Below are 15,886 nucleotides of genomic sequence, written 5' to 3'. Positions count from 1 at the left end.
TCTCCAGGAAATATACATTTCTACATTTTTTTCTCATTTGTAAGAACATGCCTCCTTTGAATTTATTTTGCTACATTACCCTCAGCGATTGTAGACTTTTACATGGTAGGACTTTTACATGGTCAGACGAGCCAAATCCCTACAATTAACAGATTTCTCCAACCTGGAAGCCAGGGGAAGCCCCCCATTGGAACGGTGAAGAACACATTCAGATTTGACAAGGCATGTCTCTTAAAAACATGAGCACTATAGTAACTGCATTCTGTGTACTGTGTGAGAATAGACATATGTGTAGAAAGTGGAAGTCAAAAGGATTACATTCCATTCCATTTATTTGTGTGTGTGTGTGTGTGTGTGTGTGTGTGTGTACACCTCTGCTTTCCTTGGCAAGTGTGGATGTCTGAGAACAACTGTCTTCATACCCTGTAGACTCTGGGGATTGAACTGTACACTGTAAGCAACCTCGCCTGCTGAACCACCTTGCTGACCCTCACAGAACAAAACACAAACACAACAACAACACAAATGCATGCATCGCCAGTGATCACTCACTTTCACTGCCTTTTGGCAAAAGTCCAGGACGCAGCATAGCTTCCATTAGCTTCTAAAACTTTCCATCATTTACTGTATCTTATAAATACAGTAAACTTGTTCCCAGCCCAGCTTTCCATCATTTACTGTATCTTATAAATACAGTAAACTTGTTCCCAGCCCAGCAGTGGTAGCAATCTCTTTGGCATTGCTGGGTCAGTGGGAACTCTTTTTTTCTATTTTAAAGGAGATCCTTAAACTGTGCCAAAGAAGTCTGTATGGGTTTCCTATTTGGTTCACTGAGTGGGTTTGCGCTCTCCCTTCATCAACTCCTTACGGCTGGAGTCTGGTAAGTTCCCCTCCTACCAGCCTGCAGCTGGGGCTCTCCACCCCTCCCATCTCACCAAAGGCCACAGTCTGAAGGACCGAACTGTGAGTCTTGGTGCCCTGGAGGGCACACTAACCACCAACACCTCTCAGGGATGAGGCAGAGTCCTCAGGGGAAGACTGACTTCCCATGATCACACGAGCAGTGAAAAATGAGCAGGATCTCTAGGGGGTCCACCTGGTCCATAAAACTGCTTTGGGCACTACAGCTATTTTGAAAATGGAGTGGTGACTGCCATGGAGATGAGAGGAGAGGGAGATGCTCCTGAGAAGTATGGAGAGCTGGTGTGACAACACTCCCTGACATCCCTTTTACTCTTAGGGAAACATGTAAACGTCAAAGATGATGGCGTTTCCAGGAAAGACACAATAATGAATGAGGAGGATGAAAATGGAATGTATTTTATTGGAATACTGAGTACAATCTGTCAGGACACTAATGAGCTGAGCATAGAATCCCTTCAGTGCAAAAACTCCCGCCGACAATACAAATAAAATCCCTACCGTAACAAAGGGACATACAACTCATTGTCATGCCCTGTGGTTCACTCCAGGAATCCCTGCAGTTTAACTTAAACTTATCTAGGTCATAAGTGTTTGGAATTGTCAGAATCAGAAAACAGCAGGCCCCCAAATTCCACACACAAAATGAGATAGAGCAAGTGAATACATAACAACTCATTAAAGACCAAGGTTAACAAACAGAAACAGGTAAAATGTGTGCTTTAAATAAAAAAGAGGGAAACAAATATTGATAATTAGTTTTCAATATTAGGGTGACATTATTTTTGTTTTGGTGTAAGACATTTGCCACCTCTTTAAATTGCTCTTTGAAATGCAAGAACCTGCTCAGTCAGGTACAGTAGAATGATGGGGGTTTGGCTCTTGGCTCCTCTAGATGTTAAAGCAACAGCAGGACCAGTCTCAGGATCATCACCAGGCTGAATAAACAGAAGAGGAAGAGAGATGAAGGTCACTCTGATGGACAGGAACGTCATTTATGCCCTGTCCTGTTCCTATCTGTGGTCTCTATTAACATTCGTTAGAGCAGTAGGGGATTCATTTTTCCTGTGTTCTAACTTAAAAAAAAAAAAAAATTCCCTGAACAGATGAGAGGAACCAAACCCACTGTTCTGACAACCTTGGATGAGGGAGATAGGCCACCAAAAATGTAAACTTCCAAAATCTACCCAAGAAAAGCAACTTGAAAAAATAATCGAGGGTGCTGGAGAGATGGTTCAGATGTTAAGAGCAAACGCAGCTCTTCCAGAGGACATGAGTTCAGTTCCTGCATCCATGGCAGGTGCTCACAACAATAAATTATACAGAACCCCAGGCCCAAGGGGTCTGACCATCTCTTTAGGAATCTGTAGGCACCTGAACACTCACGGGATACATATGTATGCACATGCATGGGCATGTGTGCACCTACACACACACACACATACACAAAGAAATACATCTTTTTACAAAAGAAGAAAGGACCAACAAGTAATTCAGTGGGGGCATTATTTTTTTTAGAGTATCAGGAATGTCCCATCACTGGGGTCTTTTCTCATCACTAATCCCAATTTTGATCCTTCCCAGCATCAAACATCATCTTCTTGTCAGGGACACTGCTGGAAAGTTGTCTTTGGCAACAACTCCCACTAAATAAAAACCACCACACCAGAGCCACTCTAGGAAATTCTACAGCAAGAAGACCATCAAACTATTCGGGTTAACCCAGGGCTAAATATTCCTGACACTTTGAAGTATTCCCTTCTCGTCTTGGATTTTGCCATAGGCATCTTTAAACATTGTGTCTAACAATATTTGGTATGTTTTCATGTTTTCTTAGGACATCATTAATTTTCCATGATGCCAATTAATTTTTCAAGTATGATATGCAAATAAATGTTTAACATTCCTTAAATGGATAAAATGTTTTGGGTGAATTTCTGAGCAGCTTTAATTCTCTGGCTTCTATTTTCTATTAGAAATACAGCCACAGTGAACATTAGGCTTTGCGTACTTCTTTGAAACAATTCCTGAAAAATGAAAATGTGTACCAAAGGCAGGCAATGTCTATGGCTTTCAACACTCAGGGGCTGCTCCCAGGAGAAACTGGAAACATTTTCTCTATATTTTACTGGATAGTATGTTTATTTTCATGGATAGAATTACAGGATCAATGGCTGGAGATGTAGCTCAGTGGCAGAGTGCTTGCCTGGCACGGGCAAGGCCCTGGGTTCAGTCCTCAGTATTCAAAGAGTTACAGTTACTCGCTAACAATTAGCTGTGGGAATGAGAAGAGCTCCCCACAGGCTCATGTAGAACATTTAGTCTTCAGCTAGTGGCACTGTTTAGCAAGGTTATGACTCCTTTAGGAAGTGAAGCCTGTCTGGGTGAACGGTGTTATCAAGGCTTTTGAGGTTTTGTAGTTTGCCCCTCGTAATTTTCTCTCCATGTGGATAGAACGTGATCTCATTCCTTCTGTATCCACAGGCCGTCTCACCTAATACAGCTGCGCCTGACCTGACGAGGTGGACAGCATCTCCCCCCTCCCCCCCCCCGGAATATGCCCTCTTCTCCTCTAAGTTTCTGTTTATCAGGATAATCTATCACAGTTACAGAAAAGCAAGTAGAACACCCTACCAAATAGATAAACAAATGGATGAAATGAAATGAACATACTCTATCAAATTAAGAGGAATTTGAGGTTATTTACTAAAAAAAAAAAAAAAAAGAAGTCTCCCTTCAAAATTCAATGACTTAAATTGTCACTCAATCAATTTACTGCTACAAGCAGGAAAACTGACTGGGAACTTAACTCTTTAGCCTGATAAAGATAAATAGATAAATGTATACTTCTGATTGGATACTAGAGAGGAATGCTGTCAAACAAAATACTAATGAACCCATAGTGATTTATATCTATTATAGTTATACCTATTGTAATAATTATTTGACCTTTTAAATGAAAGTTAATCCTTTTCAAATGTTTTTTTAAAGATTTATTCCTGTGTGTGTGTGTGTGTGTGTGTGTGTGTGTGTGTGTGTATGTGTCCCTGCAAAGTCCAAAAGACCTTGCCTGATCCCCTAGACCTGAAGTTGCAAATGATATGCCATCTGATATGGGTTCTGGGTACCAAATTCAGTTCCTCTGGGAAAGTAGCAAGTGCTCACAGCTGCTGAGTCATTCCTCCAGCATGAAAATTCATTTCTTTTTAAAAACTTATTTATTTTTATTTTATGTATAATAATGTTTTGTCTGCATGTGTCTGTGTGTACCCCTGGAGCACACGGTGGCCAGAAGAGAGTGGTGGGTTACTTGGAACTGGTTATCAGCCAAACCTGGTCCCCTGCAAGAGCAGCAAGTGAGCATTTCTCCATCCCCAAGAAAATGAATTCTTCACAAAAAGTAGCATCTGATGGGAGATGTCATTCTGTAAATGTGTTCCTCTTATTGGTTAATGAATAAAGCCCTGTTTATTGGCCAATAGGAAAGCAAGACAGGCAGGACTAGGAGACAAGGAGGATTCTGGGAGATGTAGTGGAAGAGAGTCAAGATGTAGGGACTTGAGAGGAAGAAGTCCAGACCCTCTCTCCAGTAAGATAAGACCATGTGGAAACACTTTGATGAATAGAAATGGGTTAATATTTAAGGCAGAGCTGGCCAATAAGAAATGCTAGTAACAGGCCAGCAGCTTTATATCTAATAAAGAGTCTCTGTGTATTATTTAGGGCTGATGTGGCTCTGGGACCAGGCTGATGAGAAAACTACTCATAACAAGCATCACTTGAGAGAGACTGGACATATTCAAGGTGGTGCTGCCATAGACCATCACTACTCGGAAATGCTTCCCAGAAAAGCACAGATCAGAGTGGTTCTTACCTTAACCCTGCAACCAAGCCAGCAGGCATTATTTTCTTGGACCTCTTGAATCTCACACCCATTATCGTGGCCAGGAAGAAAGCTGTAACTGAAACCCAAACACCGGGAATTAGAATTTTAAGCATCATTAGTGCTTACTAGTGGAAAAAACTAAAACCAGGTACCCTAGGAGATTAAGTAGTGGGCATTCTCTTGCTGAGCCCAGAAAAAAAGAAAGATGCTAGAAGAGGAAGTAAAGTACTGTTCTTTTAGACAGTCCTAAGGCATAGCTGTGCATAAGAGTCATCTGTGTTCTGAACAGAATGGCATAAGATAGCATAAAGGAATTCTCAGAGCAACTTGAAAACCACATTCAGTATACACCCAAGAAAGCTAAAAGAAAATCTAGTCATAATCCCATCCTTATTCTCATTCAATTTCTCATAGCATGTGTTATAGAAAAATGAGGTGGGAGGTCATCAGTACGATGAATTTTGATCACTTCTGTCTAGAAAGCAACAAGAACTGTATTCAGTCTTGACACAGACTCACAGACCCTTAGGTTGACAGCTTGTTTTCTAGGAAGCCTGGTACAAAGTATGAAGGGGGCATCCTCTATAACCGGGGAAAACATGTCACTTACACAATGACACTTTGACATCTCGTTTGTCATTGGAGACACGGTAGGCTCCATATCCAGCCAAAAGTCCAACAGAGAGACCGGCAATCAAAGATGGGACTCCACCTGTGGGAGGAGGGAGAGAGGGATTACATGAGCTGGGTAGATGGCTCAGCAGTTAATAGCGACTACTGCTCCTGCATGGCCTCCTTGGGCACTTGCCATTCCTATGTACATACCCGCACATACACACAACTGAAAATAATGAAAGTAAGTATTTTTAAAATGAAGAAGGAGGAAGGAGAATGTCAGCCAGGTGTGGTGGCACACACCTTTAATCCCAGTACTCAGGAGGCAAAAGCAGGCGAATCCCTGTGAGTTTGAGGGCAGGCTGGTCTACATAGTATTCCAGGACAGGCAGGGCTGTGTAGGCAGACCCTGCCTTAAAAAAGGAAAGGGAAATACAAAAGAGAAAGGAAGCTGAAAAATGAAAGGAATCCATTCCATCATTTAAAGTCTAATACATAAATCGAACATTCTTACGTGGGCATTATAAGGGGACTGTCTTAGTTAGGGTTTCTATTGCTGTGAAGAGACACCATGACAACATCAACTCTTATAAAGAAAACATTTATTTGAGGTGGCTCACTTATAGTTCAGAGGTTCAGTCCCTTATCATCATGGTGGGACATGGTCCTATGCAGGCAGACACGATGCTGGAAAGTAGTTGAGAGTCCTACATCTTGCAATCAACAGAAAGTTGTCTGAGACACTGGGTGGTATCTTGAGCATATACGAGACCTCAAAACCCGCCTCTGCAGTGACACATTTCCTCCAACAAGGCCACGCCTACTCCAACAAAGCCATACCTCCTCACAGTACTACTCTCTTTGGAGGGCACTTTCTTTCAAACCACCACAGGGATGAAGGCAAACTAAGGATGGACCCCTTCACAGGTAATTTCCTGCAAAACACTAAATACAAGGCAGGAAAGCATGAACACAGCCCTGTAGAGGCAGGCATCACATGTAAGGATAAGAAAGACTTCCTCGGTTGTTCCTTTTGTTCCAGCATACCTCCCAATCTCCTTGGTAGCATCTTTTTACTGAGGGGTTGTGATGACAGGAAACTGATCTCATAAATACAGTTACCTTACAAGGGTAAGGAGAGAAGCGCTGTGCAGGTTAAGCAATGGCTCTATCTTGAATAATCATCTTCTAGCCTTAAGATGTCAGTATTGAAAAGGAGACTACAATGAGAGTGTAGGAGATGCAGCCATCCTGTTCCTAGTCAAGCCACCCACCCCGACGCACCATGATAAATGCTAAGCACTTCCTATGCTCTGGACGGAGAGCTGCACACTGGAGGTAACGCGGGTAATCTGAATGTAATCCCTGCTTTAGAGAAGTCAGCTAATTTAAAATCTTTTAGATTAGAACTCCCAGGTGGAAGACGAAGTATCTCTACATTTTTAAACATCCATACGGAATTAAGCTATGCAGCTGGGCTCACAAACTATAGCCATCCATGCATCCATGTAGGTACAGACAGACAGACATAATGTAACTAGAGTCTAAGACCTTAGTAGACACTCAGACCTTAGCACAACTGACTCCATGATGGATGTGCCATTCAGGCTGTAAAACTCCGCGGTAGACAACATCATCTGCCAAAATGAAAACAACGTCCTAACCCATCAGCGCCCATAGTTCTAGGGAAGTCTAGGAAAGTACCAACCTTGTTTTCTGGCTTCGGTAGTTCTGCTTCTGGCTAGCTTCTTGTTAACTGAATATGTCAACTGAGAACATAGTTTCTGTGCTTAAAAGCTCACCCTGGGAAAGGTTCAGGGCTACAGCGGGATCCTGAACACTCAGTGTAGTTGCTGGTCAGCTAATAAAGACTTTATATTGGTTTAACCCCATGTCCAAATAGGCTTCTGTGGTGAATACCCTACAACAACAGAACCAGACAGAGACAGACACACACACACACACACACACACACACACACAGAGAGAGAGAGAGAGAGAGAGAGAGAGAGAGAGAGAGAGAGAGGGAGAGAGAGAGAGCCAACTCTTTAAAAAAGGATGACAGAAATACACAGACATGCTTTTCAATTCTGAAATAGAAGGCATTTAGACACATCTTTGAAAAAAAAACTTGCTTCAAAAGTAATTCTATCATGGTTTATCGTTTATGAAATTTCAGCTTTTGAATAGCTAGTTTTCTGTCATGGTGGGGAAAAAATATTTAAAAATCCATCTAAAAGAAGAAATATTTATTTTGGCTCAGTTACACAAAGTTCAGCCCAAAGCTGTGTGGTTCCATTGCTTTGGGCCTCAGATAAGACAGAATATCAGGAAGGTGGAGCATGCGACCCAGGATGCTTCTCTTAGCTCATGTAGTTAAGAAGCAGAGAAAGAGGGGAGAGAAGCGCAGAGGGGGAGGGGAGGGGAAGGAGAGAGAGAGAGATTATGTAAGAAAAAAAAAAGACTAGTGGCCGCCTCTGTGTGACTCACTGAAGAAGTCAGAATAGGGGAAAATAGACTCTTAGAGAAAGACAGAAGCACTCTGAAGTAAGCCACGCCCACACTGCTCGGCAAGTGTGCAGGGTCCCAGGATGATGGCTGAAGAGAAATGGGAGGGAGCCTCATCAGACCTAAGCCCTGCAACCCTGGGAAAGCCCGATGTCTGTGACCTGGATGTCTGTGCCATCTCCAGAGGCAGTCTAGAGAAGGGGACAGAATCTTCCAGTCATACTACAGAAGAGGGAGAGGGCGGCTCGATGGCAAGGACAGCAAAGGATGAGCTTCATGATAGGAAGACATGAACAAGGAGAACTAGAAAGAAGTCCGTCATGTCCAGCAGCACACCAGCAAAGCCCCTGATGCTACCGGGGAAGACAGAAGAGAATCGACCAATCAGAAAACAGTCACAGGTTCATAAGAACTAGGTCAGGTTTGATGGCGCACGCCTTTAATCCCAGCACTTGGGATGCAGAGGCAGCAGGATCTCTCTTAGTTTGAGGCCAGCCTGGTCTACATGGTGAGCTCCAGGACAGTCAGGACTACAAAGAGAGACCTGTTAAACTCCACCACAGGTCAAATAGATCTAAAGAGAAATTCAGAATATCCTATCCTACACATGCAAAACACACATTCTTCTCTCCAGTTCATGGGACTATCTCTAAAATACTCCACAAGTTTACTATACCTGCCTATAATTAATTTTCTAAATTTTTTTTTAAAGCTGAGTGTGATGGTACACACTCAGGAGACAGAAGCCAACAGATCTCTGTCAGTTCAAGATCAGCTAGGGCTACATAGTGAGACCCATTCTTTAAAAAGTAAAAAATAAATAAAATTAATTATAAAAAAGAATATACATATTAAACAATGAAAGTTTGACTATGAAGTTAATAAAGTCTATATATTTATAATTATAAAAAGTAAGTAACTAATATTATTTTTTGTGGGGTTGGGAAATTATGATTTGCCCCTCCAAAGCTGAGTGATCTATTACTTTCCTGCAAAAATAATAATTATAAAAACAGTAATATTACTAATACCTACACTAACTTCCTATTCGTTTATAATTAAGTATCCTTAAATAAAATATTTTCTTTTTACATAAATGGGAGGAGTAAGTTGCCTTGAAGAAGATTAATTAATTATGCAAATTGCTGGTGAAATTAGTTTTGTGAAAGACAGAAGCCCAGAAGGCTTGGCCCCACATAACTCCTTTCTCTCCATGAATCTCTCCCAAGGCATGGCGGTTCTCAGCCATCTCAAAGACATCTATAGATTCTTGTCCTGTTCACAGACCCTCAGGAGTTCCCAGCACAGCCACCAAATCCTCACTGCAGCCACCAACTCTCTACCACAGCCACCCCTATCCACTGCAGCCACCAACTCCCCACTAAGCCCCTTTGCCGTGTTTCTGCAGGGCATGGTGGTGGCCACCTATAATCCAAACACTTGTCAGATCAGTAGTGAGTTTGCAGCCAGCCTGAGCTACATGGGACACTGTATCAGGAAGGGAGGCGGGAGGGAGGGAGGAAGAGAGAGGAAGGGAGAGAGGGAAAGGAGGAAAGTTTTGGCTTACCTCTTCGCTTATATCCTAAAATACTTCCAACTGTCACAAGGGCTGCATAACCAAAACCAACCAGGTCCATTGGTGAGGAAGCAAGTCTAAAGAAAGGCGAGAGGCATATTATATTGAGTTTTGGAGAGCAAATATGTATACAAATTATAGGTATCCCACAAAACTATGGCATTTCACTGGCCCACCAAAGAAAGGAAGTCCAATCTTGATCTCTTACGCCACCCATCTCATCCCCCATCTCCAAACACACTCCCTCATCCCCTCATCACTCCAAACACACGTGGGTGGGAGAACATCTCAGCTAATTGCATGTTGTCTGTCTTCAAGAGAGACTTCTGCTCTGGTGAGGCTGACTAAACATTCCAACGCACCCTTGATTCCAGGCCTGCAAGGCCATCTTTCCCTCAACCTATGAGACACAGCCAACACCTGCACACGCCGTCTTCCTCACCTTCTCACCAGACTCTGTTCTCACTTACTTCCTCACCAACTCTTTGGCCTTTGTCTACAGAAGGCTCTGCAGTGGGTGGAGGATTCACTCTGACCATTTGCTTCCTTACCAATTCCCCAGTGGCTAAGACATCTACTTGTAATCAATAGTAAATCATTATGCATGATAACGCCCTTCCCAAAAATTAATTGATTGACCTGTGACTCATGGGACAGGTAAAGCACCGCCAGTGATAAGGACAGGTTCCATTGCAACCTTGCCCTCAACCACCCAAGATGCAACAGAAGTTTGATAGCCTCAGGAGACAAAGAGTCAGCCTCTAGCTCAGCGGTTCCCAACCAGTTGGTTGTATTCCTTTTGGGGGTCGTAACCCTTTCATGGGGTCACCTAAGACCATGTGCATAGTAGATAATTACATTACAATTCACAACACTAACAAAAATTACAGTTATGGAAAAGCAGTGAAAATACTTTTAGGGTTGGGGTCACTACTAGATAAGGAACTGATTTAAAGGGTCATAGCATTTGGAAGGCTGAGAACCACTGCTCTAGCTGGTTGAGGATCCATAGGCCATGCCCCTTCATTTCCCCAGGTCCCCCCAAAGTGAGGACTATAGATGAGACCTGATGTAGCTTTTCAGCTTATTAAAGTCGACACTGACTACTGACTCTTACATAATAATTCCATATAATGTATTTCAACATACTTTCACTTTCTCATTTTCCCCAACTCCTTCCATATCCACCCCCACGTCCCGACCCACTCAACTCTGTGCTCTCTCTCTCTCTCTCTCTCTCTCTCTCTCTCTCTCTCATTCCCATAAAGTCCAATTTGTGTTGCTAAAACACTCTTGGATGTGGCTGACCTACCAGGGCCCATATCCTTCCAGAAAACTGACCCTCCCTCTTCCAGCAGCATCAAATGCTAATAGCTCCTCAGGTAGGGGCAGGACTTTGTGTCCATCTCTCCAATCTCCACCCTTGGATTTTTCCTGCTTGAGTTTGCACAGAGCTTGTGCATGCTGTAAGACTCAATGTGAATTCTTATGTGCCCTGTTGTGTCTAGAAAACGTTGCTTGTAGTGATCCACAACGTCTTGCTCGGGCAGTCTTTCTGTCCCTCTTCCTAGGAGATCCCTGGGCCTTGCAGGGAGGGTATAACAGACATCCCATTTAGTGAGTTGCACATGTCACTTATTCTCTGGACCAGCTGTGAGTCTGTGTTACTGACTACTGCAGGAAGTTTCCCTGGTGAGGACTGAAAACTGCACTAACCCATGGGTATAGCAATAAGGAATTAGGAGTCACTTTAATACTATTTCCACTTAGCTCTCCCTAGGGCCATGGCCTATCTAGCCACAGGATCTTGATATTTTTATATTTTAACATTTTTCCAACATTTTCCAGAGGAAAAATAATTATGTTAGTAAACTTGAAAATGTTAATGGGGCATGCAGTTTCCTGAGCATTTGTGTGTGTGTGTGTGTGTGTGTGTGTGTGTGTGTGTGTGTGTGTGTGTGTGCATGTGTGAGAGCATGCATGTGCTAGCGGGATTTATCCAGGTCTTGTACACACCAGGCAAGAGCTCTACCACTGGCTGCCCTGGCTCTCCCATGCATTCCTTTGATTTCCTCACTGCTCCTCCTTTAGATCAACCAGTCTCCTGAGAGCAACTCAGACCAGGATACGAGCTAAGCTTATCTCAGAGTCACTTACAGGGTACTGTAAACCATGCCTGATCTCAGCATGTAGGAGGCTGGGGCAGGAGGGTTTCCAGGAATTCAAGGCCATCCTCACTACACAATGAGTTCCTGGCCAGTCAGACTACAGTGGGGGACTTGCCAACCTCCCCACTCCCCAGTCTCTCTCACACAGAGAGAGGGATGGAAGGAGAGAGAGACAGAGACAGACAGACAGACAGAGAGAGAGAGAGAGAGAGAGAGAAAGAGGGTGATGCAGAAAAAGACACCATTCTGAAAGAACCTCACATTTGCATGATGAGCTAATTCAGCAGATTTCATCTGTACCCAAGAAGTTACACCAAGGGACATAACATGCAGGAAGCACCTGAGTTAAAGAAAGGAAGAAAAAAAAAAAGAAAGAAAGACTTGATGACTGAATAAGAGATGAAGAAATAAAAACAGGAGGCTAGAGAGACAGCTCAGTCATTAAGAGCACAGGTTACTCTTCCAGAACACTGGGGCTCAATTCCCAGAACCAACAGGGCAGCTCATGACTCTAGAACTCCAGTCCCAGGGGATCAGGTGCCCTCTTCTGCATTCCATGGGCACCAGGAATTCTCTTGGTGTACAGACATGAGTACAGGCAAAATACCCAAAAACATTAACCCCCCCCCAAAAAAAACTAGGGAATTGTGAGGTGGAGGGGAAGTTCCTGGAAACGTGTAAGCACAGTACTGAAGTACACACACACACACACACACACACACACACACGGTATTGGCTGGGGCACAATGGCATATGCTGTAAATCCCGGTGAGGATTTATGTGAGTTTGAGGTCCGCCTGGACTACAGCATGAGTTCTAAACCATCCAGGGCTCCACAATGAGATCACCAAGATGGGGGTGGGAAGCACCTAAGTAACCAAAATACAATACAAAAACTAAATAAACAAAGGAGAGAAAAATTTCCAAAAGAAACTATAATAGGCAATTCTGAGCGACTAGCACGTGATTCTACACCATTCCGGCAATCCCTGTGCAAACTTTGGAGGGAAGAGCTACCACTGTTATTTCCCAGGTGAGGAAATAAGAGACACAGGGAAGGCAAGTGATGTCCAAACCACACCCAGCTAAGATTTCAGAATCAGGGAGGCCTTGCTCTCGGGAACTGCAATACCATCCCTGAGAGATGAGTTACTGGGCTGAACAAGTTTAGGAGGCAGAGGAAGGGATGCGTTCAGAGCTCTCCATCCTGGAGTCTTCTCCTGAGGGACCCCACACCTGTGACCACAGTGCATCACATCCACCTGCTGACTCACACTCCTCTGCCCACGAGCATTCAATAAGCATTAGTTGTTCTAAGCTCAGAAAGACAGATCCCATGTGTACTCACTCACAGAGGGAAGCTAGAAAGTTAGCAGAGACTGGAAATGGTGTGGGGAGGGAGAGGATAAGGGGGACACAGAGCCCCTGTGAAGGAGGAATAAAGTCTAATGTCCTTCAGCCCAGTGGGATAGCTATGGATGGCAAAACCACAGATTCCTCAACCGCTAGTATATAGGATTTTAGATGGTCCCAGCATAAAGAAATAATAAATGTCTGAGGCAATGCCAATTATCCTAATCTGTTGATTAAACATTAAATACATGATACTGAAATGCCACCGTCTATCCCTTAAATATGTATAATTACTATGTGTCTATTGAAAGTACATTTTAAAACAAGTATTAGCTGTGCAGTAATATTATTATTTCAGGGTTACGCCTGTTTCTAAGGCCATTACTCTTTCAGCACACCAAGAGACCAACTGACATAGAGCAAATCTGTCATGTGGACATTCAGAAAAGTTTACTTCAACTCCTTCCCTCTCCACAAGTGTTTAGTGAACATTATCCTGGTAGGCAGCAGGAAGCAACTTCAGAAAGGCTGTGGACACAGGCTTGTCTACGGAACAACAGGGAGGACAGGCATCTGATGGGCGCTGGAGCCTGAGGAAGAGTGTCCAGGGGAGGCAAGGTCCCAGCTGGGATCTCGGGGGAAGCAGGGATGAGCACGGTGAGCAAGTGTTCCAGGCAGATGAGCATGTACATAGACCTCAGGAGTTGGAACCCAGGCATGTTTGCAATAAAATGAAATGCAAAGGGTAGAGGGAGGCTGGGGATCGCTTGGCAAAAAACCTGAGCTCTGCTTCCAGCACTCAAGTTGGGTGCTCACACCTGCCTGTAACCCTAGTTCCAGGGGATGTGATGGTCTCCTTTGAACTCCAAGGGCAAGTACATTCATACACACACACACACACACACACACACACACACACACACACACACACCACAATTAATACATAATAAGGACAAATCTTAAACACTAGAACAAATGGGCTGTGAAAACAGCACCCCTTCAGAAACGTCACCCTGCACTCAGCAGCCCTGCAAAGGGAGTGTGAGGCTCCTGCCCCAAGGCCAGTGAGGGGTTAAATAAGCAAGCCTTACAATATGACACACATCAGAAAGGCGGGGGCATAAGATGGGAGCTGACTGCAGTAAACTAACTGGTTGATGGGACTCAACCATCAAGTGGAGAAGGTGGGCGAACTTGAGAGATTCAGCATTTAGAATCGACAGCGTGGATGGGGACATAAAGGCAGGGAAGTCACAAGGATGACTCCCACAGGTCTCTGGCTTGGACCTCTAGGAGATGTGGGAGTGGGTAGTGCTTTTCCCTGAGTCAGAGCTCTGGGACAGCAGCAAGTGTGGGAAATAGTCTGAGATGTCTAACATCCAAGGAGACACCCATACTTAGAAATCGAAGCTGGGAAGACAGAGCATTCACTACTGGGTAGTACATTAGGGCCTTATTTCCCTTCAAGTGTAAAAAGTAGATTCACCTTCTTCCTGGGACCCCCAAACTGCACCTGTGACATGAATCCCTTTAATTTGGTGTAAAGCTATCTCTCTTTTCTTGGCCAGTCGAGCTCACTGAGAGCAAAGTAACACTGCCGTCCATTGCTGACCTGCACATGGCACCAAGCTCAGTGCCCTGAGTGGGTGACGGGGTGGCTCAAACCTACTGAAAGTCTCCCCTCGGTTGTCCCACACCCCTGCCTTCATCTCCAAGGGGAACTATGCCTTGTTCTAAAGAAGGCTAAAGTAAATCCATCCCCAACCCTTGCACACTGAAAATATTCCCACCAGTCAGTCAATGACATTTCTTACTTCTTCTCCATGGCAGACTACACTTGTCCCGACCACAACCAAGCGTTATAGAAGAGAGGCTGTGTGATCATGTAAGGAATGGGGTGTGGCTGGAAGAGAGAGGCATGTTCCTGTTCCTGCAACAGATAGAAGGCTAGGTACTGATACAAGGCCACAAACCAACCCTGACGCAATGCAGCAAAATCATTTACTGCTCGGCATACAAAAGCATAGGGCAAAACCCTGCCTTGCCCAGTCTCAAGTCTTCCAAGGTCTGCCCAGCCACTAAGAGATCTGTAGATAAAAAATGCACGAAGGGTTTTCCACTGAGAAGTAAAACTGCCTACATCTGAGCTACACAGACATGAAAGCCATTTTTGAAGGAAGTCTGTTTGAACATCACCGACCACCACACCCCACCTCCAGAGAGGCAGATAACATATGTGCGATATTTAGGGCCCCAGAGGAAACTGCCAGCATGGGGACAGGAAAGATCTCTGGGACAGCAGCCTCCTTCCCTCCTTCCCTGGGCCCTCTGAATTTTTTTCTTGCTGTGGAGACAGAGAGATTGAAAGAGATGGCGCATGCTCAGCAAAGACCCGTTTATTTTCATGCCTTTGCAAGAAATTTTCCTTTACAAGATGAATTCTCAGCTCACCTGCAGCCCTGAGACCTTGCTGCAGCTGGAGAAGGGAAGAGGCAGGGACGCGCAAGCGCAGTACCTCACCCGGAAGCAGTTTCTGCGCAGGCGCACTGCCGTATTGCGACCAGCCTTGTCTGGAGGAACCGAGTCCTCTCCAGAGCTTCTCCTTGCTAGGTGGAGTCCCTGATCGCACGTCCTTCTGCTTCCCGAGGCCAGAAAGTAGGGTGCAGCTGTGGGGCTGCGGCACCCGAGACCCTGGGACCTTGCTGTCACCCGGGCTTCGTGGATCCCGGGAGCGCAGGGCTGGAGTCTGCTGCCCCCTCCTGGCCGGGCCGACGCGTGCAGCGATCGGGACTCCTGGCTTTAGCTAGGATCTCCCCAAGTGAAGTCAGATTTTTTTTAACTTTTATTTATTTTTATTTTT

General features: G+C 44.4%; 1 protein-coding gene across 1 annotated transcript; it reads right to left on the bottom strand.

Moving 5' to 3' along the window:
* Positions 1-1,304: 1,304 nt before the first annotated feature.
* Positions 1,305-15,598, bottom strand: Tmem14a (transmembrane protein 14A). The gene is made up of 5 exons (XM_051204328.1): positions 15,478-15,598; positions 9,497-9,582; positions 5,418-5,519; positions 4,796-4,883; positions 1,305-1,859 (listed from the first exon to the last, which is right to left on the bottom strand). Exons 2-5 carry the CDS (start codon positions 9,564-9,566, stop codon positions 1,820-1,822), a joined length of 300 nt encoding a protein of 99 aa, XP_051060285.1. The 5' UTR covers positions 9,567-9,582; positions 15,478-15,598; the 3' UTR covers positions 1,305-1,819.
* Positions 15,599-15,886: the final 288 nt, after the last annotated feature.

Source organism: Phodopus roborovskii, unplaced genomic scaffold (assembly GCF_943737965.1).
Source record: "Phodopus roborovskii unplaced genomic scaffold, PHOROB, whole genome shotgun sequence".
Classification (NCBI taxonomy): domain Eukaryota; kingdom Metazoa; phylum Chordata; class Mammalia; order Rodentia; family Cricetidae; genus Phodopus; species Phodopus roborovskii.
Note: the sequence above shows the minus strand (reverse complement) of the source record. Positions and strands in the feature narration are given on the sequence as shown.

Coding starts and splice junctions, on each gene's coding strand:
- Tmem14a (XM_051204328.1), bottom strand. CDS start 9,566: ATGGACCTGGTTGGTTTTGGTTATGCAGCCCTTGTGACAGTTGGAAGT. Junction 4,884..5,417: donor AGATGTCAAAGTGTCATTGT/GTAAGTGACATG, acceptor TTTGGGTTTCAG/TTACAGCTTTCTTCCTGGCC. Junction 1,860..4,795: donor GGCTTGGTTGCAGGGTTAAG/GTAAGAACCACT, acceptor CTGTTTATTCAG/CCTGGTGATGATCCTGAGAC.